Source organism: Rhinolophus sinicus, chromosome 17 (assembly GCF_057876585.1).
Source record: "Rhinolophus sinicus isolate RSI-liver-muscle chromosome 17, RSI-T2T, whole genome shotgun sequence".
Classification (NCBI taxonomy): Eukaryota; Metazoa; Chordata; class Mammalia; order Chiroptera; family Rhinolophidae; genus Rhinolophus; species Rhinolophus sinicus.
The window spans coordinates 130,920,140-130,932,842 of NC_142517.1; the positions used below are offsets into that span (position 1 = coordinate 130,920,140).

Sequence of the window (12,703 nt, forward strand, 5' to 3'; positions counted from 1 at the left end):
TGATATGAATACATGTTATGAGTATATCAGTTTTCATTTGCTTTTAGGCATTTACATAAATCAATTGTATGTTTTCTTTCCAAATTATAAATCTCAAGAACCAGTTATAGGGGCGGCTGGATGGCTCAGTTGGTTAAAGCATGAACTCTCAACAACAAGGTTGCTTCTCAATTCCCACATGGGATGGTGGGCTTCGCCCCCTGCAACTAAAGATTGAAAACAGCAACTGGACTTGGAGCTGAGCTGTGCCCGCTACAGCTGGATTGAAGGACAACGACTTGGAGCTGATGGGCCCTGGAGAAACACACTGTTCCCAAATATTCCCCAACAAAAATAAAAATAAGTAAAAGTTTAAAAAAAAAGGACCAGTTATAAAATCAGACTGCCATGAAGTTACACAAAGACAACTATAATTACCTTTAAAATTTTATTGAAATTCAGGTTTAGAATTAACAATTTAATACAATATTATACTGAATATTTTCTAACCAGTATTCTTACCTGCTTTACATGATTTCTGGGCACAACTTTTAAGAATTGATACTTTCTGCCTAATTTTCCATAATATGCCAATTATACAATCATTACAATCTCAGATATTTCCTTAAAATTTTTCTTATCTCAATGTCAGAATTTAAAAAAATAAGCTCAAATATTGAAAATTTAAGACATTAATATTACAGCCACTGTAATATAGAAAAGAAAAAAATTTACAATCTTAACTGTTTAAAATTGTTAACATTTATTGTAGTAATACAGTATGAATTTTTAATATAACCATATGAATTTTTCATTAAAATGATCAACCATTCCCTACTGAAGCATGTCCAAAGTTATAAAAATCTTCTCTTTTAAAGTAACCTATACTGAATTAATCCAAAAGTAATCGTGGCACTTTAGATAAGACATGTGTTCTACTGCATATTTTAAGTACCGAAGGTACAGCCTGATTGATAGCAGGTTACTGGAAAAAATATCAAGCCCGGCTTTTTTTAAGGCGTGAGTCGTTTGGGGTCACGGGGGAACATCGAGGTCTGACGAATATTGTGCAATCCCAAAAACAGCATAGTCACCCGTTCCAACCCTAGGGAAAATAAAATAAGTATCAATTCCTTTTCTGAAAACCTCTCAGGATCTTACTTACTGAAAACCACTAACATAATACTTTTCCTTATTAGGAAGGACAATGACTTCTATTATTTTGAGTTTATTTAAAATTGAGTGTTTGGATCTGATTCAGAAATAGAGATGATACTGTATGTAGGAAGGACAAAACGAGATATTCTTAAGTTGTATGATTCTGTGAAATGTGAACTACAAAAATCTATGTAAATGTTTAAAATGTATGACTTAAATTAAAAAAACCATTTTATAAGCCTGTATGTTTTCAAATGACACCAGATTCGAATTATGTAGTTCAGGGCATCAGTATTAGATGAGAGCCACAAACTTGTTCAAGTAAGTTTATTAATAGTACCAGAAATTTATTGTAATTCAATAGACATGTAACATGGTGGGTGGTTCCTTGTATAAATGACTCTAGAGTACATTATATTAAATGCTTTGAGTGTAGAATGTGACATAAATTTTGACATGTGACATAAATGCTACCTTACTGACAAGAATTAAGATCAAGTACCAGCTAAGAAACAGCAAAACTAGCAAATTAAACTTTTTATGTGCAATTTAATTGATCTATTTTACTAAAGTTGTAGAAGACTAATATACCACACAAAGAAGGCAAGGTCACAGAATATTTTTATATAGCAACAACTTTTAATTTTAAAGGAATATATTTAACTCTAAAACAAATATAACTAAGAGAATTAACATTTTTATTCCTATTCCTTACTAAAAAACATCTGCAGACGTGTATTTGAACCTTGTGTTACAGTACTCTAACACTAATCTAAAAAAAACAAAACAAAAACAAAAACCAAAAATCACCCCATCCCATCTTCCTCTCAAATGTTAATTATCAAAAATAGGTGGGGGGGCAGCCGGATGGCTCAGTTGGTTGGAACACAAGCTCTCAACAACAAGGCTGCATGTTCAATTCCCACATGGGATGGTGGGCTGTGCCCCCTGCAACTAGATTGAAAATGGCGACTGGACTTGGAGCTGAGCTGCGCCCTCCACAACTAGACTGAAGGACAACGACTTGGAGCTGATGGGCCCTGGAGAAACACTGTGTCTCCGAATATTCTCCAAAAAAACAAAAAAACATAGGTGGTATTTTGATAGCTATTCAAGTGTCCTTCTTCACAAGATAAAAATTTACATTGTCAAGAGTTACACAAGTTTGTAATATTATACAAAATGCGCATTACCGAGTAACAGAAAATAGTAATGAATTTTTCATTAAAACTTAAAACTGTATATTCAATGTAGCTTTGTTTGTAATAACAACCTATATGCCATGCCCATCAACAGGAAGCTGTTTATCCTTTCAATGGATTCTATGTGTGTTAAAAAAAGAAGGAAAAAGCTCTTTAGGTATTGATAAAGAATGAGCTACTCAGCATAACATTCTCAAGGTCCATCCATGTTGTTGCAAATGGTAAGATTTCATTTTTTTTTTTTTTTTTATAGCTGAGTAATACTCCGATGGGAGGGGGGAGGGAATGTGGGAGAAGGAGAAGGGAATAGAAAGAGCAAGTCAGTAGACACGATATAGTCATGGGGATGTGAAATACAGAATGGGGAATATAGTCAACAGTGTTGTAAAGATTATGTAAGATGCCAGACGGGCACTGGACTTAGCGACTTAGCAAGGGGATTGCTTCATAGACTGTGTAGATGCGTGGCTAATGCGCTGTACAACTGAAGCTGAAATAGAATAATATTGTATGTCAACTATAAGAACATATATATATATATATATATATATATATATATATATGTGTGTGTGTGTGTGTCAACTATAAGAATATATGTGTGTGTGTGTGTGTGTGTGTGTGTGTATATATATATATATAGTTACGGGAGGTGGAGTACAGCATAAGGCAGATAGTCAATGGTATTGTAATCATTATATAATATGTCAGAGGGGTAATAGCTTGGGGTAGGAGGGTTATCACTTTGTGAGGGGTGTAAATGTTTAACTATTATGTTGCTTTGTACACCTGAAACTAATAAAAAAAAAATGAGTTACAAAATATAGTAAGTGAAAAATTCAAGGTACTGAATGGCTTATACAGTATGCTACAATTTGTACAAAAATGTATTTTTAAAGTGTATATATTTTTGCATATGTAAAGATTATCTTTGCAGAGGGAGGTGAATGCACACTCTTCTAAAATTCTTTTAATTTGAAATATTTTAAATTATATTATCTATTCACCAAAAACCTCCAAACAAATAACAAAGAAAAATTCAACAGAAGTTAAGATTCTGAATTCTTTGACAGAGTCTTTGATAAGGACATCCAAAAGCTGAGTTAGTTAAACATTTACTCATTTTAAATCACAGAATGGTCTCTTACATATACTCTAGAAGTGGTCCTAAAAGTCAATGAAATGTTACATTTCAACAAAAACATTTAGCAGCAATCTGAGCTAACTCGAAGGAGAGCTTTAATTTGGGCTAATCTGAATGAAATTAAGGATGCAGAAAGAAAACAGGATATTCAATTTATAAGACATTTTGCTTTTAAACCCTTAAGAGAAAAAGAATGGTAAGAACTTTATTACAATAGTTTAGAACATACATGTTAGCTGTTCATTTTGTTCCTTAGAAATCAAATTTTCACTTAGTTATAACTCACTTTAAAAATTCTTTTAATTCAAATTGTGTGACACTGAGCACTTATGCACTTATTTGTAAGCATTAACATACAAAATTTACTTTTTGTAGTCTAATACTGAAGATATTTAGTTAGAACTGAATAAACACTTTGCCAAATGAAATCTGGGTTGGAAATATTATTGTCATAATATTCAAGTAGTATTACCAATGCCTCCACCAGCATGAGGAGGGGCTCCAAAGCGGAAGGAATCAATGTATGCCTTAATTTTCTCCAAATCTACAAAAAACCAAAACAAACATAATTTATCATCTCATTTAGCTTAAAAAAGTGCAAAAGCAATTATTGTTCAATGAAGATTAAAACAAATAATGGTGTTTCTGAGAAGTCTTTAAAAGGCTTAAAATGTGTTGTTTCAGAATATACACTACTCTCCTAAAAGTATACTTAAGCTGTTTACCAATTCCATGATGTAAGGCTCTCTCTGTTAGCAGCTGAGGATCATGTATTCTTTGAGCTCCTGACAGTATTTCTTCTCCTCTCATGAACATATCATAAGAATTGGACTGTTTCTGCAGGAAAACCAAACAAACAAAAAACACCATTTTTCAAGTGCTTACCATCCTATTTCCATTACACATCGGTGGGAAAAAAATCTCTGTTGCATGAAGAGCATGCTCATTTTTTCTTACAATTAATGATATAACTTGTGCCAATGAACATAATTTCTTCAAAATGGATTAAACTAGTGAGGGTTGAATAATAAGTTCTTCCTTGCCTCTATCAAATTTTATGCTCCCCTTCTCCCACACCTTCCAATAACAAATCAGAACACCACATCTCACTGCTAAGAAGTAGTGCTGATTCTTATTTCACTTTAGCAACTCAAATATTTTTAAGTGTGGTAGGAATTTGGGCCACTTCCGGAACTTCAATTATCAATTAAAATTTCTTTTTTATTTTAAGAAAAGCAAATTAAACATCAACTTACCATAGCTTAACCTATTCCCTATCAAGTTTTAACTAACTTTCCTTGTCTTTCAATACATCAGTGGTTCTTAAAGTGTGATTCCTGGATCAGTAGTTTCAGTGTTACCTGGAACTTGTTAGAAATGCAAATTATCAAGCCCCACCCTACCTCAAGTAATCAGAAAGTCTGGTGATGGGGCCCAGAAATCTGTGCTTTAAAAAGCCCCCCAAGGAATTCTGATGCATACTCAAGTTTGGGAACCACTGCGATAGAAAAATAGTAAAAGGCCACAAGACAGTATTTAGATTAACTCCCAGGACAGAATGTGAATTTTTAGTTCAAGGTCAAAAATAAATTTGCTAATGTCTGCAAATCTAGTAATACCATTTATTATTTATATGGTGTTTCTTCTTTGTAAATCTTCAAAAAATGACAAATGAAAATGACTTTTAATATAGATTTTTGGAACTAATTTGCTAGAATATTCAGATTTCATTTTAACCTGAATTGACAGAAACTAGTAGAAATATATATAACAGTGTGACCACTGAAACTGCAAATTAGTAATAAAAACCATTATTTTCACTGTACAATTTGACATAGTGACAGTAAAATTTTCCTCCTTCCCCCAAACAGGTTATTTAAAATCAAATTACTTACAAGATTTTTTGGGTCTGGCATGGTATAGAACGGTCTCACAGCCAATGGATATTTATCAAGAATATAAAAATCTGTATCATACTATAAAAAGAATACATACAATTAAAACAGATTTTTAAAAAGTTTAATGAAAGTAAAAAGAAGGCTAACCTTTTGGTAATTACTGTCCTTTTTTATACATAAGTTTTGTTCTTCAAGATTACTATAATAACACTGTATATACAATAAGTATTCTGCTTCTTTCAAGTAATGTCTGTAGCCTATAGTATTTTGCCATGATGTACATAAAGATTCTTCCAACACTTAATTTTTAGGAGCTGTTGACTATTCATTCAATCATAGTTCAAATGTTCATTTTTTTTTTTGGGGGGGGACAAGTAATCTCCCTCTAATTTCCCCCACATCAAAAATTATGCTGCAGTAAACTTCTTTGATTTTCATTTTTTCCTTTGCTATTCTAGCTCATTTAGTTCTTCGGATGCATTTTATAGCTGTTTATGTTAAATTATCCCAAATATCTCTGGGTTTTATAAAGAGTAGCAAAAATTTAAACCTATAAATTATTTTGGGAAAAACTGACATCTTTGTAATATTCATCTTCAAAAATCCTTGATTATCTTTCCAATAATTAAAATTTTAGTTTAGATATCAAAAAGAAATTTGGTAGTTTTCTTCAAATGAAAACTATAATTGAAGTAAATAACATTAACAAGAAATTATGACATTTTTGTTCGAAAGAATACTATGTGACCTACATATAATTAAAAAGAAATCAATCACATTTCATCTGTTTTGACGTTAAACATTTTTGCTAAAACTGAAGTGTAGAGGGAATGTCAACAGAAGCAACAAACTGGAATTGGCTCTGCTGAAATAGCATTTTAAAGGTATAAACTCTATAAACTCAACACTGCAGTTTCAGAAGTTCCCCAGTCAGTTTAATGGTTTAGAATGCAACCAGCAGGAGGAGCTCAAGAACTGTTTTCATTTTATTACACAATTCTCTTAATTTCTTTAAAGAACACACTAAGTTTAGCTTTTATCTTCTTGGGAGTTTTAGAAAATGAGATGGGAACGTAGCTTTCACATAAGAGGCAGAAAGAAGACTTATTCTCCCTCAAAAGTCCTATGAATCAGCAGGAGTACTCAGGGAAGACCATTTCTCAGTAATTTCAAATCACTTTGAGGTCTTTTCTAACAAATCTGAAATCTGACATAGATACCACTTTTAGAGATACCTCAGTGCAAATCAGTACAAAAAATTGAATACTGAGCTAATCAAACCATATTATTCCAGGAAAATTAGTCCCCTCTGCAACTGTTCTTTAATACCAGGATACATTTTAGATTTAGAAAAAAAAAAATACAGCATGTACAAGAGTCCTACCTTTTCCTTTACCAAACGACCCAACAGCTTTTCATTTGGTGTACTGAAAAACAAAGCAAAACAAAACATGAGACCAGGTGCTTGAAGATCAAACAGCAACTTAAAAGAATTAGTAAGTAAATAAAGCACTTCTTCTGTTTGAAGTTCTCAAGGGATAAAAAATTCAGCCAAAATACATAGTTGTCTATCCTGCTACTTTTTAAAAAGGCAAGTGCTACTAGAGATGACATATAAACGCACCTGGTACAGTGACTTAGCATTTAGTAGGTGCGGCCCAATAATATTTAAATAAAAGCTAACACAGAATTTAGCAATTGATTCAGAAATAACATGGATGAGATAATTTCCTACAATTACATAAAAGTTCACTATACCAACATTAGCTATTCTTGTGATTAAGTGATTCCACTTCAAAATAGTCTCTCCTTTTTGTTACTCTTTATCAAAGGTTTATAAAACAAAAATCAGTGTTTCTAAGTCTTTAAATATAATATTGTTTATATGAACCTGTTAAGTTTCTAGAGCCAAGAGGTTGCTACTTTAGCATCTATCCTAGTTAAGAACAATTTCCAAAATACTTAAGAAAATATTGCCCAACTTAAAGTAATTATAGAATGCATGATTTGCCATTAAGATGTCATCCAGCTATGTAGGGGGTGCTTAAAAGCATATATATAAATATATTTGTTAAACAAACAAAAATATATGATTTTGAGTGAAATGTTTTAATAAAAAACCCTAAAAAATGGCAATAATTATCCCTTTCCTTCTTACATCCACATGAATTGTTGTGATACCTTATTTTAACTTAACAACACTTAAAGACTGAGAGGGGTAACATCTTAGATGACAAAATCACAAGCAAATGTCCCTGTATTCTTTACAGCATTGCAAGTATAGGGGAGAAAACAAAAAATGGTGTTTATAAATAAAACTACTAAAGCTTTGGCAAACCACATTCAATCATAACATTGTATTTCAGATCACATATTAGACAAAATGGCATCATACTATATACCCAAAAGTTAATAAAACTGAAGTTTATCAGCTGGGTGGAAAAAAATTATCATTCATTAATACATTAATTCTTTCACATCTAAAACCTAATTACTGAAGTTTTAAAAATTCCAAAGACATACCTCAGATCTTCTTCATCTCCCATTTCAATTCCAGCTTCCCTGAGCATAGCCAATGCTTCACAATACTCTAGTCTTAAAGTTGGCTCCAAAAATTTGAATGGCTCACATGGAAATTGTTTATTCACTGTCTGAATTTCAGTTTGAAACCTATTTGAAGAATGATTTAGAGTTAATAAAAATGTGTGAGATAGTTTTCCCACAAGAGGTCACTGTGGCAATACATAAAAATCATTTAAAAAAAATTCAATACTGGTGAAATAAGGAGCATAAATAGTTTTTACTCATTCACACTCTTGATACTACAGTTTTTTTCTATTAACAAAGAAACAACATTTTTAACATTTCACAGAAGTCACTATCTGTGCAATGATGAAGAAAGGGCAACCCCTGAGAAGTTCAGGGGCAGAAGCTCCATGGTCAGCTAAGCACCCTCTCCAGCTAAACCACTCAGCCCCAGACACCCTCCTAGCTGACCTGAGAGCGCGTTTCTAAGTGGCCAGTTGACAGGGACCCCTAAGTAGCCAACTGTACATACTACTAGTTCTATGCATTCCACTGATAATTTTGAAATTCAGAGGTAACAACTCAAAAGGAAATGCTTTTACAGCAAAGCTCTTTGAGTAAAATCAGCCTCAGTACAGAAATTGTCTCAGGGACTATCAGGCTCATCAGTAATAGTAGCAACAGCTAAGAAAAAAATATAAGGTGTGATCAAAAGAAACGGTGAATGTTTAATAAAAAGAATTTATTATAGTAAAAGACATATTGCCATTAATTCCCCTCAAAATACCCCCCCTTTGCTTCAAACACACTTATCCCATCGTTCTTGCCACTTTCTGAAGCAGCTCTGGAAGTCCTCTTTCATGAGTGTCTTTACTTTATCCTCCATCATGACAACGCTCCATATCACACATCGCTGCTGGTACGGCAATTTCTGTCCAATAAAACCATTACAGTGTGTCCTCATCCACCTTATTCACCGGGTCTGGCACTGTGCGACTTCTGGCTCTTCCCCAGCCAATGATTCAGGACATTGAGGCAGCCACAACAGCATAACTAAAGACACTCACGAAAGAGGACTTCCAGAACTGCTTCAGAAAGTGGCAAGAATGATGGGGTAAGTGTGTTTGAAGTGAGATGGAGTACTTTGAGGGGAATTAATGGCAACGCATCTTTGACTGTAATAAATTTTAAATTTAAACATTCACTGTATTTTTTGATCACACCACATATGTGATAAGAATTGAGTACCTATCTTTGTCACATAAAATCATGTTTGAATCAATCACTGTATTACCAAGAAAAAGTGTTACCAAAAGTATGGCCAAAATGGACCAAAAAAAAAAAAAATTAAGTTAAAGAATGAAATTTAAACACGTAAAATATTTAATATCACTTCTCAGTCTTATGTTGTTACCACGGTGGCACTGAAGGATTAAAACTTTATAACTCATATCAGCTAACATTGCTAGAAACATAAAATACCCATTTTATGAGGTACTGAAAAATTTGAATTTTTAATCCTTTAACACTTGTTATTATCACCAAGGAAGACCAAATGAATGAATACTCGTCTTATCTTCCTCCATTCCCATTATATTGTAAGTTTGTTTAGGAGAGTGCCAATTTCTTTCCCATTTTAATAATCATTATTGTAGTGTCTACCCTCTAAACAGTAGGCATAAGACAAAACTGCTGCTGTGGGGGATGATATTTTATTAAGGTTAAAAGGTGTATTTTTGCTCAAGTATCTATGGATGAAATGATAGCTAGAATTTACTTCAAAATGACAGGGGGTAGGAGAAATGGGTAAAACAAAACCGGCCACGTATTGACAATAGTTGAAACTGGGTAATGAGTACATGGGGTTTATTAGGCTAGCCTCCCTACTTTTGTGTTTTTAAATTTTCCCTAATTAATAGAATTGGAAAAAGTATGTTTACATTCTATAAAAGAGTAGAAATTAAAACACTATCACTTACTGATCAGTCTTAAAGACTTTCATGGAGTAATAAAGCTTAGCCATTGATTTATTCAAATCTTGGTAGAAGAATTAAAACGACACCAATAATTGATTTTTAAATTGCTTTTCTTTGCTTTGGATATTAACTCCCTTTCATGTACATCAAAGGTAATACAAAAATATGACTATCAATATCTTAAAATACGTTTGTGTATTATTCTTCTATGAGACATAAATATTAAATGAAAAACATGAGAGGGACATGACATAAGCCAGGGAATATAATTTACAACTGACACAGAAACTTAGAATTCCTAAATAATTTATAGACTATAGAAAGAACGCTTTTATTTCCAAGTTGCCCCCTTAAGTCTACTGAAAAAGTCCAGTGACTGAGTCTCTAATTTGTATGTAGAGATTTGATTAATCCCAAGGGCCTGATTCATGGTTGGTCTGTTTGTTATAAAGACCAAAGTAGAAATGTCATATTCTAATAGACAAGATATCATCAATACCTAAAATAAATGGGTTTCAGAAACTTTCTTGAATTATAAATGTGAAAAGAAAATGAGAAAAGCTGTTACTTCATTGTAGTTTCAAAGGATATTTTGTTTTATAAGAACATCAGTTATTCCATAGGTTAAACCTGAATGAAAGTTGCTTAAAATAAACTGTATTGAAAAGTTTCAGAGAACAAAGATTTTTTTTTTTAAAGGCTGTCTACAATTAACTAGTCATTAAAGGTACAATGCAATGCAAAGAACGCCTGGAAAATATTGGTGCACATGCTACAGCACTTTTATAAGATCAATGATTAATGATTAATTTCTATTAGACTTGCACTGGAGTAAATAAGCATAATATTTCTGAACTCTTTAGGTATCAATGAAGCATATCCAAATGTATCAACAATTAATAGTTAAATCAGTGATCTTCAAATAAAAATTTCAAATACAGTCCTTTGTCAGTTATCAAAGCACTAAGTAAGTCTGTAATAGCCTACTTGCGCAAGTATGGAGAAATGAAAAAAAAGGACTCTTGATACTAAGTAATTTGCTTTCCATTTTCTTTTTTTTTCTATGTTAATCATTACAGGTAAGAAATTTTCAGTGACCTTTAAGGGAGAAACTATTTGTCAGTTTAGTGGGTTTACCTAAATGAACATTATATGTAAATCAATTTTCTGAACATCAAGAATATGTCTAATAATTTTCTGTAAATGTGGTCAATTCACCAGACCCAAATAAGTCGAAAGTCCATTCAAGTGTACTAGTTTCTAATCTTTATTGGGTACTCAATGCAAATATAAATTGATCTAAGAATTAACCCTTCCTAACACAGGCTTAACATACACAGAGAGATTCAGTAAAGGTTAGAAACTAGTAGGATGAAGGAACTTTTTTACATCTGAAGTAAGTAATATTAATCTTCACTTATAATAGCTGAGGAAACTGAGGCACGAAGTTAAATAATTTGCACAAGCCTCACCCAGACAGGTTAGCAGAGCAGGTATTTGAACGTAGGCTACCTGGATCTAGCTGAATCCAAGCTCTTAATCATTACCCCATAAATGCCTCCCAAATAATAACTGCTATAGAAGTAACACAGACTCTTTTTCTTGACATATTCAGGATGTCAGTATAAAGGAAAATACAAATATAGTTAGGCTCTTTACAATCTGGGAAACTTCCCCACCAAAATGAGGTTAACTAGCTGAAACCCCAATTGACTTGGATCCAGAATAGTATTTGGAGTGTGGATTTCTTTCATTAGCTGATCATCTAACTATCAAGTCTTTATATATACACTTATGTTCAATGAAAACTTAGTTTACACATTTCAACTCAAGAATTGCTTTATTTTGTAGAACCCAAATTGATTTGAAATTAAGTCCATTTAGGGATATGAAACGTATATACCCCCCCTTTTTTAATACCTTTCTTGAAGTCCTTTGAATATCTGTACTAAGGTGTCAGCAATTTCTTCTACAACTTCATGGTAATGGTAATTAAAAGCCATTTCAATGTCCAAACCAACAAATTCAGTTAGGTGTCTGTGGGTATTAGAGTCTTCAGCTCTGAACACTGTAACATTAACAAAAGATATACAAAGTAAATCGTGTTTTATATTTTGGGAAATTGGGATTTAAATACAAAATTCTATTTACTAGTACTCAAATGGTGCTATTTTCATTATCACTATAGGGTTGGAAAGACCTGTGACGAGCCATCTGTTTCAGCATTCTCTTGGACGGCAAATTTATTACAAACTCCTACAGTCATGTAGTAAAAGCTGTTAACAAATGTAAATTAATAAAAGAGACTCCTGAGAACCCTGAGGGAATAAAAGTTCCTGAGGTACCTTTTCAATAATTAAAAATAGATTCAATATAGTGAGTTCTTAATTTTATTAAAACTTGACTCAAGCTAAATGAAATCTGTACAAATGAAGTAACATTATACACATTTCAGCCACTATCTCACTCAGTCCAGCTCTATCCTCACTGCAGTTTCCTCCTTTCTAGTCTTCCTGAATCTAGCTCTGTTCCATCTTTTACATAATATTCCTATAACACATCTTTGCTCAGTAAAAGCATGCATTTTAAAAATGAGATATTCTCAAGATATTTTATTCCTTTTTCTGCTGTAGGAATACATAATGCTTATGATTCTATTCACATAAATGATGCTCAACTGTTTAAAGAACTATTGAGCATACAGTTTTTTTTTAACAAATGTCTACCCAAGCACATTGTCATTTTTACTTTAAAGTCTAATGTTTATGTAGTCATCATATAAAAGGATTTAAGCTTTAAAAATGTGTGTAAAACGTGTTTCTA

General features: G+C 32.5%; 1 protein-coding gene across 2 annotated transcripts in view; it reads right to left on the reverse strand.

Annotated features, from left to right (window-relative positions):
* Positions 1-413: 413 nt before the first annotated feature.
* DARS1 (aspartyl-tRNA synthetase 1) overlaps positions 414-12,703 on the reverse strand; it is a 51,723-nt gene continuing 39,433 nt past the window's right edge. For both annotated transcript variants that reach the window (XM_019731153.2, XM_074335686.2), the window contains exons 10-16: positions 11,801-11,948; positions 7,902-8,048; positions 6,763-6,805; positions 5,376-5,456; positions 4,206-4,317; positions 3,953-4,024; positions 414-1,084 (exon numbers count right to left, since the gene is read on the reverse strand). In XM_019731153.2, the coding sequence (XP_019586712.1) occupies positions 993-1,084; positions 3,953-4,024; positions 4,206-4,317; positions 5,376-5,456; positions 6,763-6,805; positions 7,902-8,048; positions 11,801-11,948 (695 nt within the window). In that variant the 3' untranslated portion in view covers positions 414-992. The remainder of the gene's footprint in view (positions 1,085-3,952; positions 4,025-4,205; positions 4,318-5,375; positions 5,457-6,762; positions 6,806-7,901; positions 8,049-11,800; positions 11,949-12,703) is intronic.